We start from the raw sequence: 22396 nt of genomic DNA, 5'->3' as shown, positions 1-22396 counted from the left end.
TTAATGCATAGGATGCATTAAAGCGGAGTTCTGCTTAAAAAAATAAAAATAAAAGTCAGCAGCTACAAATACTGCAGCTGCTGACTTTTAATAATCGGACATTTACCTGTCACAGGGTCCAGCGATGCGGGGGAACAAAGCCCCGCTCGTCTCCCCCTCCTCTCTGAGGCGCTGGCATTGTAACTGTGGGCGCCCGGCTATGGCTTCACCCACTGTGCATACACACGCTGTGTGCCATGACTGGCCGGGCAATCATCTGGGACCTGTGATGTGTCCCAGATGATTGCCGAGAGGGAGGGGGGGAGAGGTGATCTCCCTTTCGGTGCCGAGGTGTGCCGGGAGGAAGTGGGAGCTGGGACCCTCTAAAAAGAGGGTATCTGCTCCCCCCCCCCCCAAATGTGGCATGTCAGGGGGTCACCTCCCTTAATGCGGAAGTTCCATTTTTGGGTGGAACTCCGCTTTAAGGGGAAAAAGCGTGAGGGTTTACAACCCTTTTAACATTTTGGATATCTAATTTACAGTGGGAAAAATAATTATTTGATCTCTGCAGATTTGGTAAGTTTGCCCACTTATAGAGAAATGGGTCTATAATTTTTTTTATCATAGGTGTATTTAAAATGATAGAGACAGAATATCAACCAAAAATACAGAAACAAAAACAAGATACAAATGTTATAAATTGAGTTGCAGTTCAGTGAGTAAAATAAGTATTTTATCCCCAAGCAAAACATGACTTAGTACTTGGTGGAGAAAGACTTGTTGGCAAGCGCAGAGGTCAGACGTTTCTTGTAGTTGGTGACCAGGTTTGCACACATCTCAGAAGGGATTTTGGTCCACTCTTCTTTACAGATCTTCTCTGAATCCTTAAAGGGGTTGTAAACCCTCAAGGTTTTTCACCTCAATGCATAGAAAAACCTCCTGTAATGCTGGAGACCCCCCCCCCCCCGAGTCCCCATTTTACTTACCTGTACCCCCTCTATCTTGCGCAGGGGACAAACACACCAACAAAAGCTGGTGTCTCGGCTCCTGATTGGATGGATTGATAGCAGCGCAGCCACTGGCTCCCGCTGCTGTCAATCAAACCCATGGATGCAGGCGCCGAGGGGTGGGGCCGAGTCCTGCCTTCTGTGTGAATAGACACAGAAACAGGACACGGGAACGCGCCCGCATGGGTGTCAAAAAAGGAGAGCGCTTCTCCAACATGGCACTCGAGAAAAGGAGGAGCCAGGAGCGCAAAACCAACTGCACAGCAGTGATAAGTATAACATGTTTATACCCTGAACCTTTACAACCCCTTTAAGGTTTCTTGGCTGTCACTTGGCAACTCGAAAGTTTCAACTCCCTCCATAAATTTTCTATAGGATTAGGATTAAGGTCTAGAGACTGACTAGGCCACTTTATGACCCTAATGTTCTTCTTCTTAAGTCACTCATTCTCTGCCTTGGCGGTATGCTTTGGGTCATTGTCATGCTGGAAAACACATCCACGACACATCTTCAGTGTTCTGGTTGAGGGAAGAAGGTTCTCATCCAAGATTTTACAATACATGGCCTCGCCCATTGGCCTCTCAATGCAGCAAAGTCAGTCTGTACCTTTAGCAGAGAAATAGTTCCAAAGCATAATGTTTCCACCTCCACGCTTGACTGTAGGGATGATGTTCTTAGGGTCATAGTCAGCATTTTTCTTCCTCCAAACACGACGAGTCGAGTTAATGCCAAAGAGCTCAATTTTGGTCTCATCTGACCACAACACTTTCTCACAATCCTTCTCTGAATCATTTAGATGTTCATTGGCATGACTGTAAATGTGCCTTTTTGAGGAGAGGGATCCGCCATGTTTGGAGGAAGAAAATGTATGGAGGGAGCTGAAACTTGGAGCTGCCAAATGACAGCCAAGAAACCTGATCTGTAAAGAAGAGTGGACCAAAATCCCTCCTGAGATGTGCAAACCTGGGAACCAACTACAAGAAACGTCTCACCTCTGTGCTTGCCAACAAGGGTTTCTCCACCAAGTATTTATTTTACTCACTGAACTGCATATCAATTTATAACATCTGTATCGTGTTTATTTTTTGGGCTGATGTTCTGTCTCTATCATTTAAAATACACCTATGATAAAAATTGAAGACCCTTAATTTCTTTGTAAGTGGGCAAACTTACAAAATCTGCAGGGGATCAAATAATTATTTTCCCCACTGTACTTGGCACAACCTAATCCAGGCATGTCCAAAGTCTGGCCCGCCGGCCAATTGCGGCCCACGGTCCGGTTTTGAACGGCCCGCCTGGTCTTTCTAAATTTAGTGTGCCGCGAGAGCAGGGCTGTCAGAGTAGCCGGATCCCCGGCACTGTGAGAAGCTTTGTGAGCTTTAAAAGTGAAAGTAAAGTGCAGAGGAGTGTGCTGTGCTCTCTGCTTCCCCCTACAGTGCAGTACCCAGCTGAATGAGGAAGCTGGAAAGGTACTGTACTATGCTACAAGCTAAATTTTTGTTAAAAAGGGCTTTATTCATGTGTGTGTGTGTATGTGTGTGTGTGTGTGTGTGTGTATGTATGTAGGTGTATGCATGTGTCTGTATGTGTGTGCACATGTGTCTGTATGTATGTCTGTGTGTGTGCATGTATGTGTATGTGTGTGTCTGTATGTATCTACGTGTGCACATGTGTCTGTATGTATGTGTGTGTGTGCGCATGTGTCTGTATGTATGTCTGTAAGTATGTGTATGCATGTGTCTGTATGTCTGTATGTGTGTGTGTATGTATGTGTGTGTGCACATGTGTCTGTATGCATGTCTGTATGTGTGTGCATGTATGTCTGTGTGTATGTGGGGCGTGCATTTGTCTGTATGTGTGTCCGCATGTGTGTGACTTCCTTACTCACAAAAATGCAGGGAAAGAAGTTCCCAAGCTTTTTTTTTTTTAAATTGCACTGCACCAAAAGCACCCTACATTTTCCAATGTGTGGGGTACCATTAAGAATTAATGGTACCCCCTAAAGTGCAGAGCATTCGTCTGTGTGTTGGGAACGAGCACGACAAAGGCAAGAGAATTCTTGTTGGGCAGTGTATTAGTGCTCGGATGGACACACTTAGCCCTTGTACACACGGTCGGAGAATCCGTCTGAATGTGTCCTATCGGACCGTGTTGTCGGATAATCCGACTGTGTGTGGTATGCATCGGACTGATTCCATCGGAATATCCGTCGGACCCAATTTTCCAACTTGTTGGAAATATTTCCCGACCAACTGGTTCGATCGGACATACTCCGATCATGTGTAGAGAATTTTGATCGGACCAAGTGCCACGCATGCTCAGATCAAATTCCTACATCAAAGCTATTGGCTACTAGCCTGAATGTAGTCCCATCGTAACGAAATTACGTCATCACGTTCTGAATGATCTGATTTTTCGACAACTTAGCCTGACCATGTGTATGCAACAGTTTCGGACAAGATCCGACGGACAAAATCCGATGGATTTGGTTGTCGAAATCTCCGACCGTGTGTACAGGGGCTTAGACTGAATTTTCAATGGTTCAGAGAATGACAGGCAAAATGGTCGGCCCTAACGCATGTTCACTTCATCAAATCTGGCCCTCTTTGAAAAAAGTTTGGACACCCCTGACCTAATCTTTTATTTTTTACCAATAAAGTTGGTAATATATTGCATTTGTGTGCCCAAAAAGCTATATAAGTGTTTTTTTTTTTTAAATAAATAGAGTGTGCTTCCTGAAGACGCGTGGATGCGCAAAACGCATTAGACATGGGCACCGTCAATAAATTTGTTTCATTCTGTTCCCTTATGGTTCGTATTAAAATTAATTCGTACTTTGTATTTCGTGTCCGAAATTCAATTTCAATTTGTACGAAATACGAATTGTCGTTAGGTTCGTTAACTTGTATGAACGTTCTTTACAATGAATTTAAAGGCAAAAATATACCTCAATATGACAGTCGATGCTGATGGAAGTTTGGTTTTTAACCGAAATATGAAATTCTGTTGAAGAGTTTCCTATCCGAAATACGAATTTTTGTTAGATGAGGGGCTCCCACCATCCCTGTGCTGTGCTGATTTCCTCCTGGGGATACGTAAACAAAAGTTCGTATTTCGTACAAAATTCGGACGCATGGCAATTCGTATTTCGGATCCTCCCGAACGTACGAATTTAGGAAAATTCGTACGAATTTGAGATTCGTACGAAAATAAATCGCACATGTCTAAAATGCATAGAGGCTGAGCGATCAATGTCACTTCCGCTTTCATCCCCTACATCACTTACGGGCCTGTGGCACGCACGCTTGCTCTGGTGGATGCGGGCAGCGGTGCAATATTCCTGGGCTTAAGTGAGCTGTTTGTGTCATTGCCTTTCCAAAGACACTTTTTATGTAAGTGTAGACATATGGTTTAAGAAAAAAAAAAAATGTTAAATAAATGACTACACTATATACTTTCTATTTTTAGGGGCTCTTTTGTTTGTCATACCTGCTAAATGAACGCTGCTAATGACTACCAGGAGAAGATTGGATGAAGGCGTTTTGAAAGCCTGGATGTAAATTAAAGCGCTTGTAGGCTGCTTGTTGGCCTTATTGATCTGGTGAGTGCAGTATTTACTGGCATGTGCTGGAGCGCTTATGGTTTTGGAGAAGAAATAGTCACTTTTATTCATTTGGCTTATGGACCCTGTGATTGGCAAAATTCTATGTAATGTTTAGATGTTTTAGGCTCCATACACACGGATGTTAAAATAACATTATAAAAACGCCAGTAGCTTTGCAGAGTCTTTCAACGTTTTTTAACGTTTTTGCAATAGCGTTTATTCGTGTTTATTTTTTATTTTTTTTAAATGTATTTATTTTTTTCAATGGATCAAAAATGTTCAAAAACGCTGGTGAGCCACGTTTTTGCACGTTTATTGGCGTTTATGAGCGTTTGACGTTTTTTGTGGTCAGAAAAATTACTCCTGAACATGATTTTATGGCGTTCAGAAAACAGCCCATAAACTCCACTGCTGATAAATGTCCAAAAACGTCCATGTGCGCATGGACACATAGGATAACAGGGGATTTTATGGGCTGTTAATGTAATGAGATTTGTACCTATTCATTAATAAAACTGTAAATATGTATGCTCCTGATGGGCAGACGCTATTATTTTTTTTCAGATTTAGTTGTCTGAATCTGTAGTTGGCTCAGACAAATTTTCTCTAAAGTTCTGGTTTCTGTACCAGTCCAGCTGGGTTGCACTGGTTCCCACTTGACCGTAGGTGTCGCTGTCATTGCCGGTAAGTGTGGAAATGCAGCAGGCTGGATGCATTGAATACTACCTCTTGCTCAGAAATGGCTCAGTGGGAGTGTCTTCCCTGCTGTGCATTCTGGGAGAGGGTATTTAAGGTACCGACGCCAGTTTTTGGTGGTTCTTCTGCGGGGTCCGCTATCCCGACCTCATGGCCCTCTTGGCCTGGGGTCTGTGTCGCATTGGTCCTGTGCCTCAGGGCCGGCTGGACTGAGGCTGTGCAACTGAGAGGGTAGGCCCACAACAGTCTTGGGGGCTACTGATCCAGGGGTGGTCCTGTGCTGTCTCGCCTGCGGGGAGAGGCCAAGAAAACTGGAGGATCCAGGAGAGAAACTCAGTTGGAGGACGCAACCCGGATCAATACCCATACACTATCGCCGGGTCGGCTGAAAGAATCTGGTACTGTATGGCAGTTCTTCTAAACTCTCAAGATTTCTTAAGTTTAACTGACAAGTCTGTGGCAGAGACTTTGTTGAGCATCTCATCGGCAGCTAGGTCAAGTGAGAGGGGCCTATCCGATGGTTGCTGGATCCAGTCTGTGGAGCTGTTTGTCCTCTGGATCTGACCGATACCTCTAACCCACAATTACCAGGTGCCTGAACTCCCCTTTATCCTCTGACCCTCTATTGAAGGACTTTTGTTCTTATCCTGAATAAATGTTAAAAAAAGGACTAAGTGTCGGATTCAACATCATTTGGGCTACTTTCTAACCTGACCCCTGTGACCCAGAGGCGAGCAGGTGAGGCAGGGCCGTTTTTAAGGCAGGGCAAAAGGGGCAGCTGCCCTGGGCCCTGTCATTGTTGTGGGGCCCAAAGCAGCTGCCTCATACTTGCCAACTATCCTGGTTTAAATTCCCTTGTCCCTTGAGGTTTTAGTCCTTTGCTGTGTCCTGATATCTCAGTGTGAAATGCTGCTACTAATTCTGCCCAGCTCTGCCCTATTGTTGTGTAAAGATGACTCACCTGCAGACCCTGTGTTTATATGTAAATAGGGGTGGCCGGCAGCATTGATATGTATATCATGCCCCAATGAGGTCATATTCACAGTAATCTCTAGCAACCAATCAACAAGCAGAAATCATGTGCTGTAACCTCTAGCAACTAATCAGTGAGCCGTAATGTGTGCTGTAACCTCTAGTAACCAGTCAGTGAGCGGTAATGGTACACTGTAACCTCTGGCAACCATTCGCAATAGCTGCCTGATCTGATTCAGTAAACTGATTTTGAGCCTAGCTGCTATTTATTGTATGTCTCAGAGCAGACGGAGAGCAAAACTGCATGGGGGGGGGGGGGCCCAAGAAAAGTTTTGCCCAGGGCCCAATCAATATTAAATACGGCCCTGAGGTGAGGTAACGGTAAGCCCAAATAAAACCAGCAGCTCCTTTGGAGGTTAGTGCTACATGTATATTAGCTATTTATTGGTTGTATGTGTTGTGCCCCATATAAAGTCCCAGGGCAAATAAAATGTTTTTATGGATATGTTTATGTAGGGATGGAGGTGCATCACCGGGTGCATTAGATCACATTATAATTTGTTGCAATATGGTGGCATACTACCACCTGTACGCTGCGGATTGACAGTAATACCAGAGAAGGAAAATTGCAGAAAATATTGAATACAATTTTTTTCCTTATATAGTTCAGTATTTTTTTTTTTGTGTACAAATTATCAGTACCTCTTTTATTTCCAGAATATTTATCTAAAAAAAAAAAAATTCCATTTGCTGAGCTATTTATCTCTATGTGGCCAATTGAAATGCAGAGTGCCTGGCTGAGTGTTTTCGGGTTATAATATGAATTTACATGAAAAATGCAGAACTAGATTTTAGAAGAAAATGTTCTGGGCTTCTAATGAAAGGGCTCACATATGCAGCTATGAACACATGGAATCCAATGTACAATAGGACGTCTCCAGTAACGTCATGAATACAAAACCTTCTTTGTGCCTCGCCATTACTATAGGGCCATCTGACTTGTGTTAGAGCAGCCCACTCCTCACCAGCTTGTGTCCAACTTTCCGAGGTCTCATCTGTTATAATGGCACGGACAGAAAAACACTCCTAACAGCTCAAGGCAAAATGTGAGTCTGGGCGAGGACAAACAATCTTATTTCTATAATGTACATGGAGCAAGATGGGAAACACGCCGGGTCCACATCCAAATGGGAGTTACTATATCAATAAAAAAGTAAAAGTAGAGCAACTGGATATTGTAGAATATAATTTTAATTTAACCACTTAAGGACTGAGCCTCTTTCTGAGATTTGTTGTTTACAAATTAAAAACATTTTTTTTTTGCGAGAAAATTACTTAGAACCCCCAAACATTATACTTTTTTTTCTAACACCCTAGAGAATAAAATGGCGGTCGTTGCAATACTTTCTGTCACACCGTGTTTGCTCAGCGGTCTTGCAAGCACACTTTTTTTGGGGGGAAAAAATACACTTTTTTTTAATTAAAAAATAAGACAACATTAAAGTTAGCCCATTTTTTTTTTTTTATATTGTGAAAGATAATGGTACGATGAGTAAATTGATACGAAACATGTCACTCTTCAAAATTACGCCCGCTCATTGTATGGCAACAAACTTTTACCCTTAAAAATCTCCATAGGCTACGTTTAAAAAATTCTGCAGGTTGCATGTTTTGACTTACAGAGGAGGTTTAGAGCTAGAATTATTTCTCTCGCTCTACCGATCGTGGCGATACCTCACATGTGTGGCTTGAACACCGTTTTCATATGCGGGCGCTGCTCACATATGCGTTTGCTTCTGCATACGAGCTCGGCGAGACGGGACGCGTTTATAATTTTTTTTCTTATTTATTTTACCTTTTATTTTTTATTTTTACACTGTTCTTTAAAAAAAAAGTTGTGTCACTTTTATTCCTAAGAAATATAAACATCCCTCGTAATAGAAAAAAAGCATGACAGGACATCTTAAATATGAGATCTGGGGTCAAAAAGACCTCAGATATCATATTTACATTAAAATGCAATTTTATGACCTTATGTTGTAGAGATGTGATCTCTACAACATGAGGTCTTGTAGACCCCACATCTCTCCATATAGAAATAAAAGTGATCAAAATTTTTTTTTTTAAAGAGAAAGTGTAAAAAAAATAAAATAAAAGTAAATTAAAGAATAAAAAAAAAATATTTAAAGTGCCCCCGTCCATGCGCACAGAAGCGAACGCATACGTAAGTCTTGGCCACATATGTAAATGGCGTTCAAAGCACACGAGGTATCGCCGCGGACGTTAAAACGAGAGCAATAATTCTAGCACTAGACCTCTTCTGTAACAAAAACAAAAACATCATGCCAAATGTGGCACGTCAGGGGGTCACCTTCCCTTAAAGTGGAAGTTCCATTTTTGGAATAATGGAAGATAATGACAGAGTCCTCAGGAAGTTATCAGCACACTGGATTTAAAGGGGTTGTAAAGCTTAATTTTTTATTTTCTAAATAGGTTCCTTTAAGCTAGTGCATTGTTGGTTCACTTACCTTTTCCTTCAATTTCCCTTCTAAATGTATTTTTTCTTTGTCCGAATTTCTCACTTCCTGTTTCTCCTCAGTAAACTTCACACCATCATCCGATGCGGTGTTTAGTCAGCCAGAACAGCTTACTGAGGAGGAACAGGAAGTGAGAAATTCAGACAAAGAAAACAAAGAAAAAGAACATTTAGAAGGGAAATCGAAGGAAAAGGTAAGTGACCCAACAATGCACTCGCTTAAAGGAACCTATTTAGAAAATAAAAAACAAACCTTTACAACCCCTTTAAGGTAAAAAGCCTTCTGTATGCAGCCCCCCCCCCCATACTTACCTGAGCCCAATCTCGATCCAGCTCTCTTGGCTCTCTCCCTCCACATTGGCTCAGAGACAGTAGTGTGAGCTATTGGCTCCTTCTGCTGTGAATTACAGCCAGTGGGGGGCCTAGCCTTGCTGTGTGGCTTGGAAGCAAGCCCACACAAGTGCTCCCATAACAGGCAGCTTGCTATGAGGGAGACTCTGCTGGTGGGGAAGGCCAGAAGTTCTGGCGGAGAACCTGAGAAGCGGAGGATTCCGGGCTGCTCTGTGCAAAACCACTGCATAGAGCAGGTAAGTATAACATTTTTGTTATTTAAAAAAAAAAAAAACATGTTTAGAATCACTTTTAACATTTATTTTGTTGCACTTATCGCACAGAAATCACAACACCATAATTTCGTATTATGGGAGAGCCACACTTAGTCAGGGACGTGTTTGTTATGACAGTAGAGGTAGGTAGGCATCCCGGGTAAGATGTTTTATACACACAGTTTAGGCCGTAACTTACAAATAAGGGCTCATGCATATGGGCGTAATAAAATATTTATATCTATGCAGGATTTTGCTGGCAATACACATCAAGGTCCGCACTGTGCTTCCATTTACACATCTTTAGGCCTTAGGATTACACTGCTGCGACCCCCAAAGCCCTGCCACTTCCAGTGTGACTTTGTATTGCGACTTCAATGCAACTTTCATGTAACTTTGGCTTTACAAAAAACCTCTGAAGTTGCCGCCAGAGCTGCGAAGGTAAGATACGACTAAGAAAGATACGACTACCTTGCGACTTTTGTGATTTTAACATTGCACTCTATGGCACTCATGTCGCACCAAAGACGCAGAAAAGCAGTGCAGGAACTTTTTATTTTTTTGTTGTCGCTGCAATTAGAACAGCACCCATTGTAATGAATGTGTTTTTACTTGACTTGCAACGTTCTGTCGCAGGTCACAACAAGTCACAGCAGAAGATACAGCAGTGTGAATCGGGACTTAGACGCAAAAAAAGTCTGTAAAATGTTTGCATCCATAAAAATTCTTCCAATCCTCTAGCTCAGTTTTCAATTCCAGCACATGGGTTTACATGTGTCCATGCTCTGGGTATAGCAGACCTTCATGTGCTTAAACAATGTAAGCTGGCTATACAGTAGTACAATTTTGTTCAACCTTTTAACCTCTTCACGCCGACCGAACGCACATATAGGGCCTCTTGGCGTGTGGCCTTTCAATGCCGAGCGGTCACATATATGTGGCCTTGTTTAAAACACTTACCATGCTCCCAGCGCTGTAGCGTGGCAGTTACCGGAAAGCTCCCGATGCATACTAGTATGCATCCAGAGCTTTCTTATCATGTGATAGCCAATCACAGCAGTCACATGATCCAAATGCCTGTCCCCGCCTCCCGGCATTTAGAAGCCTTAGGGGGCTGGGAGGTGGCCGGCGGGAAGGGGTTAAGAACATTCATTTGATTTTCTAATTGTTAGGGGTGTCAAATGGACATTCGTTTTCAACCACTGGGGTGAGAAAATTGAAGGAGCGGATGGAATTTTTTTTAGAGCGAACAAATTTTTAACAATGTATGCGGTTTTTATTTGGAAAATTGAATTCATTCCAAAATCAAATGTTAAAAGCAAACAAAATTTTGAAGCACTTTCGAATGATATTCATCCAGCCATAGGATGTGCAAAGAATTTTTGTATGAATGTTTGTACAAAAAATCTACTATTTTATAGCCAGCTTTAATCTCCCACACACACCACCCCTCTATGAATGGAAAACACAGACCACGCCCCCCCCCACCGCCATTCATGACTAAGCGGGAATGACGTGTCCTGCTCCTTCAGCCTCTCGGGATACCACATCAGTGGCATAAAATGGAAGGCCAAAATTCTGCATTCATGGTCAGTATTTCTGCATTAAGTGGAACTTTGCATTCCATGCCCAGCACTTTTTTTTAAATTCTTGCTAATCCTTGGTTGCTTGCTTTAATGCTTGGTTGCCTCTGACTCACATACTGTACCTGCCCAGCAATAACGTTGTCCTGTTGTGATCTGCAGATCCTGCCACAGCCTGCCATCTTGGTCCTCTTCAGTCATTGAGAGCCAACAGCCAGGGCCGTCTTTTCGCATGGGCACGCTGGGCAGTTGCCTGGGGGCCCCACCTGCCTGGAGGGCTCCACCTGTCCAGTGACCCCAGCCAGGGCTGGACTGGCCTACCGGGATACCGGGAAATTTCCCAGTATGCCACCTGACCTGGGGCTGCTTTGGGTTGCGGCTGCAGTGCTCCGCTCTTTCCCTCTCACCTCCTCCTCCTGTCAATCACGGAGCTGGCTGGGTCTGTGTTCGGTGGCCGTGCTGTAACAAGGTCCCGCCCCCCTAGATCGGCTCGTATAATAGTAGATTTAATCAGTGTTCGGCCTATAACACGAGCCGGTCTAGGTGGGCGGGACCAGCGCAGCCTCCGAACACAGACCCAGCCAGCTCCGTGATACACAAGAGGAGATGCCCACTGTGTGTGTGTGTGTGTTACCAGGTGATGGTGAGTCTGTATTAATTGGCACAGTGATGCTGCATTCATGGGCACAGTGAGGGTGCAATTGTGGGCACAGTGAGACTGCATTCATGGGCACAGTGAGGCTGTAAAGGTGGGCACAGTGAAGCTGCAATGGTGGGCACAGTGAGGCTGCATTGGTGGGCACAGTAAGACTGCATTGGTGGCCACAGTGAGGCTGCATTCATGGGCACAGTGAGGCTGCAATGTTGGGCAGTGTGGCTGCATTCACGGGCACAGTGAGGCTGCAATGCTGAACACAGTGAGGCTGCATTCATGGGCACAGTGATGCTGCAATGGTGGGCACAGTGGGGCTGCATTCATGGGCACAGTAAAGCTGCATTTGATGGGCAATCGTGCGTGATTATGTAGACAGGGCCCCAGTGCACTGTATTGCCCAGGGGCTTATAATGCTCTTAAGATGGCACTGCCAGCAGCCTCTTTTGATTTCTGGCAGCTGCTCCCCCCAGCGTGTGCACCAGGCCCACCCATGGGCTGCTGTGAGTTTCTGCTCTCATAGCCCCCTGGCATGACATCACATTATTCAGCAGGAACGTAGGGGAACGCAGTTCCCGGCACCTCCAGCACTGAATGTATGTAATGGCAAATGGTGCTGGGGTGTGCTGGAGGGTCTATTCATGATGGATGCTGAGGGTACCATTGTTGCTGGTGGGGATCTATTTTTGTGTGGGGAATCTATTGTTGCTGGGGAGGTCTTATGTTGCTGGGGGGGTCATCTTTTGCTGGGAGGGATCTACTCTTAAGAAAGGGGTCTATTGATGTTGACTGCTGGCAGATATGCTGTTGCTTCTGGAGGTCTATTGTTGCTGGGGAGGGTGGGGATTTATTGCTGCTGGGGAGGTATTTATGTTGTGGGGGTCCATTGTTGCTGGGGAGATCTATTGTTGTGGGAGGGATCTATTGATCTATGGATCTACTTAGCACCACAAAATGATACTTGGTTCTGTATTCTCTAAAAGGGGCAGTACTGGGAGTTGGGTAGGGGGTGAAACCAAGAGACAGCGCTCAGAGGTGGGTAGGGAGCGGCGATAAGGGGTAACTCAGAAGGTGGAGTTCTGGCACCTATTCTCTGAGAAAAAAGCCCCGTCCAGGAGGCTGCAGAAGCAGAGACTCATAGTGGCCAATGGGCAGGGCCTGGTGAACATCATTGGGCTGCAGCAGCCAGAATTCAGGAGAGGTCACTGGCTCTCAATGGCTGAGGAGGACCAAGATGGCGGGCTATGGCAGGATTCCTGGATCGCACTAGGAAAATGCTTAAATTGCTAGGGAGGTAAGAATGTGAATCGAAGACAACCAAACATAAGGGGTAAGAAGGGATTAAAAAAAAAGCACATGGTTAGAAGGAACAAGAAGCTCAACTTTACGCAGAAATACTGACCATGGATGCAGAATTTTTTCATGAATTTTATGCCACACAAGATTCACTTGATGTCAGCAGTGTGCAGGGGTCCAAAATATCCAAAACTACTGCGGACAGATCCATAAAAAAAGCTATATGCGGTATGGATCTGAATGCAGCATTTTTATTTATTTTTTTACGCCTATGTGCATGAGCCCCCATATCTCACCTCCTAGTATAAAGCCTCCATTAACAAAGAACAGATGTAAGTGCGTTTTATTATAGACAGCATTGGGGGGATAATTCATTCCAACCTAAACTCACCAGAACCCTTCTCAGCAGGATTTAGTCTGCTGAGCAGATGAAGGCTCGGCCGTTTGGCCATCCGGTAAATGGACTCGTCATCGGCCCAGCTTAGCAAAATCACTTTGCAGAACAAAAGAGAACAATGTCGGATTAATATAGAGATTGTAGATCTGTACAGAAGAGGAGACAGATGGATCACAGGGAGGGGAATTTTTTCACTTTCATAGTCATCACATTGCTGAGATCTCCAGATCAGGAGGACGGTATTGTGGATTGTCTATAGAGTGCCAACGGCTCATGCCAATTTTAAGAGACCCTATGAGCCTTGTCTAACCCCACTTCACCGAATCTGTTCACACCTGCACTTGGCTGCTTAGTACAATGGCATAGAGCAGGCATCACTAAAAGGTGGACCACAGTCTGGACCTGGACAGTTCTACCTGGAGCGCCAGCCAGTCCCCAACAAAGGTTGCCCCTCTCCTATGGGAGTGATTGCTTGTTAACACTGTAGACGCCCTGACAATCAATGATGTCTCATGCATGACCCAAGAATCACCAAAGGACAGAGGTGGAATGTCCTTTATCCAGACCTGCCTGGCAGCAAAAGGTACAGGGGCACTCTGCTGGGGACACCTGATGGAAGGGAGCACTCTGATGAAGACACCTGATGTAAGGGGGCACTCTGATGAAGACACCTGATGAAAGAGGGCACTCTGATAAAGACACTTGATGAAAGAGGGCACTCTGATAAAGACACCTGATGGAAGGGGGTACTCTAGTGGGGACACCTGATGGAAGGGGCTAGTCTGATGAAGACACCTGATGGAAGGGGGTACTCTGGTGGGGACACCTGATGTAAGGGGACACTCTGCTGGGAACACCTGGTGGAAGGGGGTACTCTGATGGGGACACATGATAGAAGAGGAAGCTCTGCTGAGAACATGTGATGGAAGGGGGTACTCTGGTGGGCACACTTGATGGAAGGGGGTACCCTGATGGGGACACCTGATGAAAGGGGGTACTCTGATGGGGACACCTGATGGAAGGGGGTACGCTGATGGGGACACGTGATGGAAGAGGGTACTCTGATGGGGACACCTGATGGAAGGGGGTACTCTGATGGGGACACCTGATGGAAGGGGGTACTCTGATGGGGACACCTGATGGAAGGGGGTACTCTGATGGGGACACCTGATGGAAGGGGGTACGCTGATGGGGACACCTGATGGAAGGCGGTACGCTGATGGGAACCCCTGATGGAAGGGGGCACTCTGCTGGGAACACCTGATGGAAGGGGGCACTCTGCTGGGAACACCTGATGGAAGGGAGTACTCTGCTGGGAACCCCTGATGGAAGGGGGCACTCTACTGGGAACCCCTGATGGAAGGGGGTACTTTGATGAGGACACATGATAGAAGAGGAAGCTCTGCTGAGAACATGTGATAGAAGGGGATACGCTGATGGGGACACCTGATGGAAGGGGGTACTCTGATGGGGACACTTGATGGAAGGGGGTACGCTGATGGGGACACCTGATGGAAGGGGGTATGCTGATGGGGACACCTGATGGAAGGGGGTACTCTGATAGGGACACCTGATGGAAGGGGGCACGCTGATGGGGACACCTGATGGAAGGGGCAACTCTGATGGGCACACCTGATGGAAGAGGGTACACTGATGGGGACACCTGATGGAAGGGGGCACTCTGATGGGGACACCTGATGGAAGGAGGGACTCTGCTGGGAACACTTGATGGAAGGGGGCACTCTGCTGGGAACACCTGATGGAAGGGGGCACTCTGGTGGGGACACTTGATGGAAGGAGGTACTCTGATGGGGACACCTGATGGAAGGGGGTACTCTGATAGGGACACCTGATGGAAGGGGGCACTCTGATAGGGACACCTGATGGAAGGGGGCACTCTGATGAGGACACCTGATGGAAGGGGGCACTCTGCTGGGAACAGGTGATGGAAGGGGGCACTTTAAATCTGGAATGTGGTTGGCTGTCATTAGGCAATGCAAACTATTTTTTGCATCATCCACTCAGATAAAAGAGAAGTTTGTGATCCTCCATTGTCTCTGGTTCCAGAGAAATCAAGCTTTTCAAGATGGATATGTTCAAGTGTTTCTCCTACTTTTATATCATTTGAATATTAAAAGTTCATTTCTATTCATGTTTGTACTTGTAATTATTTTGCATGTTCTGTATTCAGGATGTGTACTTACAAAAGGCCACGGTCTATTAAAAAACCATGCAAATGTATTTTAGAATATTCTCAAATGTCTGAAAAGGCAATAATAAAAGATATCTAAACCCAAGAACGAAAACTTAAATCAGACCTCCGGCCTTCCCTCTCAGTTTTGCACAGTCGTAAGGGATCCTCTCCTGGACTGAAATTGCTTGCTCTGGTTTCACTGCACACTGTGAGTTTCTCACAATGTGCATTAGAACCTGCAGCAACTGAGATCCCGCCTCATTTCCTGGCTGGAAAACGTCCAGCATCATTCATCACTTTCTTCCCCAGCCTAGCTGTCTCTGGTCAGTCCCTTTCATTCACTGGATTTCAGGTCCTTCAATCATGGAGGCTCAGCATCGCATGTGGGCGTTACCAAGGGTGGTCTGCATCCAAATACAGTATCCCTCCTCCAGACTGACAGCCACTATCAAGGCATTTTGATATTTATATATCTCCTCCCAAAAGCCAGCCTACTGCTTGCTTCAGGGTTGCGGTTTTTGAGAGGAGTACCGAAGCAGGGAGCTGTTTTTTTTCAGAAAGCTATGTACAGCCCCTTGCTGGCCCCTCCCACCATCCATGATGTGCCTGCATTGCATAGAGAAGCAAAAAGACCCAGACATGAGATCACTGAGTCTAAAATATGGTCTGTAATAAAAGTAATTGCTTTATTTAAAGAATGATGATTGGGGGGAAGGAACCAGGTAAGGCTGGATAATAAATACTATATTACCAAAAGTATTGGGACACCTGCCTTTACATGCACGTGAACTTTAATGCCATCCCAGTCTTAGTCTGTAGGGTTCAATATTGAGTTGGCCCACCCATTGCAGCTATAACAGCTTCAATTCTTCTTAGAAGGCCGTCCACAAAGTTTAGGAGTTTGTCTATGGGAATGTTTGACCATTCTTCCAGAGGTTTCACTTGTGAGGTCAGGCACTGATGTTTAACGAGAAGGTCTGGCTCACAGTCTCCGCTCTAATTCATCCCAAAGGTGTTCTATCGGGTTGAGAACAGGACTCTGTGCAGGCCAGACAAGTTCCTGCCCCCCCCCCACCCCAAACTTGCTCATCCATGTCTTTATTGACCTTGCTTTGTGCACTGGTCCAAATCATTTGGTGGAGGGGATTATGGTGTGGGGGTTGTCTTTCTGGGGTTGGGATTGGCCCCTTAGTTCCAGTGAAGGGAACTCTTAGGGTCCTTTCACACGGGGCGGATCAGTTCTGATCCGCCCCGTGGATATCCGTTTGCTCAGCGGGGATCACTCCGTCGATCCCCGCTGAGCAGGGAGATGACCGGTCCGTCTCTGCACACTGCGCAGGGACGGATCTGTCACAGCGCCGCTCTCCCCTATGGGAGATCGGATGACGACGGACCGCAGTGCCCGTCGTCACCCGATCCGATCCGCAGACGGATGGAAAAATAGCTTTTTCCTCCGTTACACTTTTTCGGATCGGAGCGGGTCGGATGTCAGCGGACATGTCACCGCTGACATCCGACGCTCCATAGAGCTCTATGGAGCACCCGTTCAGGTCCGCCTGAAAAACTGACAGGCGGGCCTGAACGGGACGTCAGTGTGAAAGAGGCCTTAAGGTGTCAGCATACCAAGACATTTTGGGCGATTTCATGCTCACAACTTTGGCCCTTCCTGTTCCAACATGACTGCACACCAGTGCACAAAGTAAAGTCCATAAAGACATGGCTAAGCGAGTTTGGGGTGGAGGAACTTGACTGGCCTGCAATAGAGCCCTGACCTCAACCCAATAGAACACCTTTGGGGTGAACTAGAGCGGAGACTGCGAGCCAGGCCTTCTCGTCCAACATCAGTGCCTGACCTCACAAATGCGCTTCTGGAAGAATGGTCAAACATTCACTTAGACACACTCCTAAACCTTGTGGACGGCCTGCAAAGGGTGGGCCAACTCAATATCGAACCCTACGGACTAAGACTGGGTGGCAATTGACAATCAGTTATACAGCTGCAATGAAAAAACACCATATTCTGTCTAATATGATTATTTTCACCACCATCTAGTGGCCATAATACAGTATTTTTCATACAATATCTAAATCAGGAAAACACTGCACTATGGCCACTAGATGGCACAGACGATTCACCATTTTTTTTTTATAATGAGACCCCCCACCTGCGCCCCATAATGTGATCCAATTAAGGTTTAGATCTACTTTAACATAATAAAATGTGTAAGAGCAAGCAAGTGTAAAAAATTAGAAACTTTAGATTAAAATGTTTCCTCGCAGTGACCACACAGGAAGTGAGGAGTATTCACCCGAATGGAGACACAGCAGCAAAAAATGATCTACAGTAACTTTATGTCATCTGTTTGTTTTCTTTTTCCTTGGGTCTAAAAATGGTAACAGTATCTTTCATCTCTATTAGGAAATAGACAGCGCTGCCAAAATTCCTACTGTGGGCGCAGTCAGTAATAATTTATTTTCCTTTTATTTCGCTGTCAGCTGATTTCGTGTTTGAAAAGGAAAGTAGAATTGTCCTGTAAAGTTTATGTAATGAGATCATTTATATATAAATACATTCAGTTTGTGAAATACTGTATATTAAGCTAATTGACAAGGGTGTAATAATGTATATGCAGCTGTATACTAGTCTATGGGGCCCCTCCACACAGCTGTATACTAGTCTATGGGGCCCCTGCACACAGCTGTATACTAGTCTATGGGGCCCATCCACACAGCTGTATACTAGTCTATGGGGCCCCTCCACACAGCTGTATACTAGTCTATGGGGCCCCTGCACACAGCTGTATACTAGTCTATGGGGCCTCTCCACACAGCTGTATACTAGTCTATGGGGCCCCTCCACACAGCTGTATACTAGTCTATGGGGCCCCTCCACACAGCTGTATACTAGTCTATGGGGCCCATCCACACAGCTGTATACTAGTCTATGGGGCCCCTCCACACAGCTGTATACTAGTCTATGGGGCCCATCCACACAGCTGTATACTAGTCTATGGGGCCCATCCACACAGCTGTGTACTAGTCTATGGGGCCCATCCACACAGCTGTGTACTAGTCTATGGGGCCCATCCACACAGCTGTATACTAGTCTATGGGGCCCCTCCACACAGCTGTGTACTAGTCTATGGGGCCCATCCACACAGCTGTGTACTAGTCTATGGGGCCCATCCACACAGCTGTATACTAGTCTATGGGGCCCATCCACACAGCTGTATACTAGTCTATGGGGCCCCTCCACACAGCTGTATACTAGTCTATGGGGCCCATCCACACAGCTGTATACTAGTCTATGGGGCCCCTCCACACAGCTGTATACTAGTCTATTGGGCCCATCCACACAGCTGTATACTAGTCTATGGGGCCCCTCCACACAGCTGTATACTAGTCTATAGGGGCCCATCCACACAGCTGTGTACTAGTCTATGGGGCCCCTCCACACAGCTGTATACTAGTCTATGGGGCCCATCCACACAGCTGTATACTAGTCTATGGGGCCCATCCACACAGCTGTATACTAGTCTTTTGGGGCCATCCACACAGCTGTATACTAGTCTATGGGGCCCCTCCACACAGCTGTATACTAGTCTATGGGGCCCCTCCACACAGCTGTATACTAGTCTATGGGGCCCCTCCACACAGCTGTATACTAGTCTATTGGGCCCATCCACACAGCTGTGTACTAGTCTATGGGGCCCCTCCACACAGCTGTATACTAGTCTATGGGGCCCATCCACACAGCTGTATACTAGTCTATGGGGCCCATCCACACAGCTGTATACTAGTCTTTTGGGGCCATCCACACAGCTGATACTAGTCTATGGGGCCCCTCCACACAGCTGTATACTAGTCTATGGGGCCCCTCCACACAGCTGTATACTAGTTTATGGGGCCCCTCTACGCAGCTGTATACTAGTCTATGGGCCCCATCCACACAGCTGTATACTAGTCTATGGGGCCCATCCACACAGCTGTATACTAGTCTATGGGGCCCCTCCACGCAGCTGTATACTAGTCTATGGGCCCCATCCACACAGCTGTATACTAGTCTATGGGGCCCATCCACACAGCTGTATACTAGTCTATGGGGCCCATCCACACAGCTGTATACTAGTCTATGGGCCCCATCCACACAGCTGTATACTAGTCTATGGGGCCCATCCACACAGCTGTATACTAGTCTATGGGGCCCATCCACACAGCTGTATACTAGTCTATGGGGCCCATCCACACAGCTGTATACTAGTCTATGGGGCCCATCCACACAGCTTTATACTAGTCTAGGGGCCCACCCACACAGCTGTATACTAGTCTATGGGGCCCCTCCACACAGCTGTATACTAGTCTAGGGGCCCAATTTACACAGCTGTATTCTAGTCTATGGGGCCCCTCCACACAGCTGTATACTAGTCTATGGGGCCCATCCACACAGCTGTATACTAGTCTATGGGGCCCATCCACACAGCTGTATACTGGTCTATGGGGCCCATCCACACAGCTGTATACTAGTCTATGGGGCCCATCCACACAGCTGTATACTAGTCTATGGGCCCCATCCACACAGCTGTATACTAGTCTATGGGGCCCATCCACACAGCTGTATACTAGTCTATGGGGCCCATCCACACAGCTGTATACTAGTCTATGGGGCCCATCCACACAGCTTTATACTAGTCTAGGGGCCCACCCACACAGCTGTATACTAGTCTATGGGGCCCCTCCACACAGCTGTATACTAGTCTAGGGGCCCAATTTACACAGCTGTATTCTAGTCTATGGGGCCCCTCCACACAGCTGTATACTAGTCTAGGGGCCCACCCACACAGCTGTATACTAGTCTATGGGGCCCCATCCACACAGCTGTATACTAGTCTATGGGCCCCATCCACACAGCTGTATACTAGTCTATGGGGCCCATCCACACAGCTGTATACTAGTCTATGGGGCCCATCCACACAGCTGTATACTAGTCTATGGGGCCCATCCACACAGCTGTATACTAGTCTATGGGGCCCATCCACACAGCTGTATACTAGTCTATGGGGGCCCCCCACACAGCTTTATACTAGTCTAGGGGCCCATCCACACAGCTGTATACTAGTCTATGGGCCCCATCCACACAGCTGTATACTAGTCTATGGGGCCCATCCACACAGCTGTATACTAGTCTATGGGGCCCATCCACACAGCTGTATACTAGTCTATGGGGCCCCTCCACACAGCTGTATACTAGTCTAGGGGCCCAATTTACACAGCTGTATACTAGTCTATGGGGCCCCTCCACACAGCTGTATACTAGTCTAGGGGCTTCTTTACACAGCTGTATGCTAGTCTATGGGGCCCCATCCACACAGCTGTATACTAGTCTATTGGGCCCATTCACACAGCTGTATACTAGTCTAGGGGCCCAATTTACACAGCTGTATACTAGTCTAGGGGCTTCTTTACACAGCTGTATACTAGTCTATGGGGCCCATCCACACAGCTGTATACTAGTCTAGGGGCCCAATTTACACAGCTGTCTATAGCTGCATAAAAATACATGTATCCTTTAACCTTTCCTTCTACTTTAAATGCATGCAGTGTATGTGCCTGTGCTTGATCTCCCAGTGGAACCCAGTCTGGTAGAGGGAGAAGCAGTACAAGGTGCTAACAAGGAACATGCTGATAGGAGGAGAGAGCAGAGTGACAAGCAGATGCGCTCGTAATTCTGCTGCCTATCCTTTCTTTCACTATACAATCACAGGCTGGAAGGGACAAGATCTGTAAATGGCTCGAACCATGTATGGACAGGCTGAATGTACCAAGTTTATTGATCGATCAATTTGTGTACAACCAGCCTGCCTGATTAACCTGTGATTATTGCTAGCGGCTGGTATAGCCACTAGCAATAATCTCTGTCTTCACCTAGCAGGGATGGCTTCCCCCAACCCCCCCCCACTGGGAGAAGACAATTGGTCGGCAGGGGGGATTCCCCTGTCTGCATTGTGTGTGTGGAAGGGGGAATTGTGCAAATTTATGTCCTGCAACCTACTGTCTATGGCCTGCCTAAGTGTTACCCAAACTGCAACCTTCCCTGGCAGACCGGGCTGTGCTGTGTGGCAGAGCTGTGTAAATCTCAGGACTGGATGGATGGAAATACAACTCCTTTGGTAGGTAAAGCACGCCCTGTGGATGTATTTTGTCTGGAGTTCCTGCCACCTGCACACAGACACTGAGCAATACAATGAATTGAGGAAGAGTCCCCCTGCTTGTGTTATAATGTATCCAGACAATAAGCCGATCGCTGAATTCAGCTTGGCTTTCCCTTATTTGGCCAAATATTAGTTAGATCTATGTTGTGCCAATGCCACTAAACACGCAGGGGGAGGGGCCTCTGCAACGCTGCCAGTCTTAAAGTGACAGTACACTCGGGTTTAAACCAAAAATATATTCAAGTAGATATCCTTCATTTAGAAAAGTCCCTTCCATCGCTCTCAGCCTCCTCCAAATCTTCAAGTCCCTTTTTTTGCTGCTGTCATCTGATTTCCTGTTAGAAGGCGGCTCCATTCATTCTCTGTGGTCACACTGTATGCATAGCTCCCAACTGTCCCTGATTCCAAGGGACTGTCCCTGATTTGGAGAAATGTCCCTCTGTCCCTCACTCCCCTGATTTGTCCCTCATTTTGCTCTGATCCATATAGATGTATATAAAATGCACTTTCTATCTTTCAAAAAATGTTTCCTAGCGCTAAACCTTCCATCTGATTTCTAAATTGCTGCATTTGTAAATTCCAAAAGCCAATATAAAGGAATAGTAGTGGTAAAAAAAAGCTCTTGTGGGTTTAACCGATCTTGTTTGTTTTGTACAATTCTCCTTT

The 22396-nt window shown here is 46.1% G+C and overlaps 1 protein-coding gene across 4 annotated transcripts in view; it reads right to left on the bottom strand.

Annotated features, from left to right (window-relative positions):
- SGCE (sarcoglycan epsilon) overlaps positions 1-22396 on the bottom strand; it is a 131430-nt gene that overhangs the window by 96721 nt on the left and 12313 nt on the right. The window contains exon 1 of one of the 4 annotated variants that reach the window (XM_077490771.1): positions 13322-13432. The exons of the other annotated variants lie outside the window; for them this stretch is intronic. Within the exon in view, the coding sequence (XP_077346897.1) occupies positions 13322-13382 (61 nt within the window). The 5' untranslated portion in view covers positions 13383-13432. Of the gene's footprint in view, positions 1-13321; positions 13433-22396 lie in introns of those variants that run through there. 4 annotated transcript variants of the gene reach the window in all.

Source organism: Lithobates pipiens, unplaced genomic scaffold (assembly GCF_037356315.1).
Source record: "Lithobates pipiens isolate NorthernLeopardFrog02 unplaced genomic scaffold, aLitPip1_a1.2 Scaffold_19, whole genome shotgun sequence".
In the NCBI taxonomy this organism is placed as follows: domain Eukaryota; kingdom Metazoa; phylum Chordata; class Amphibia; order Anura; family Ranidae; genus Lithobates; species Lithobates pipiens.
The sequence above is the reverse complement of the archived record's forward strand: the minus strand, read 5'-3'. Positions and strand labels throughout refer to the sequence as shown.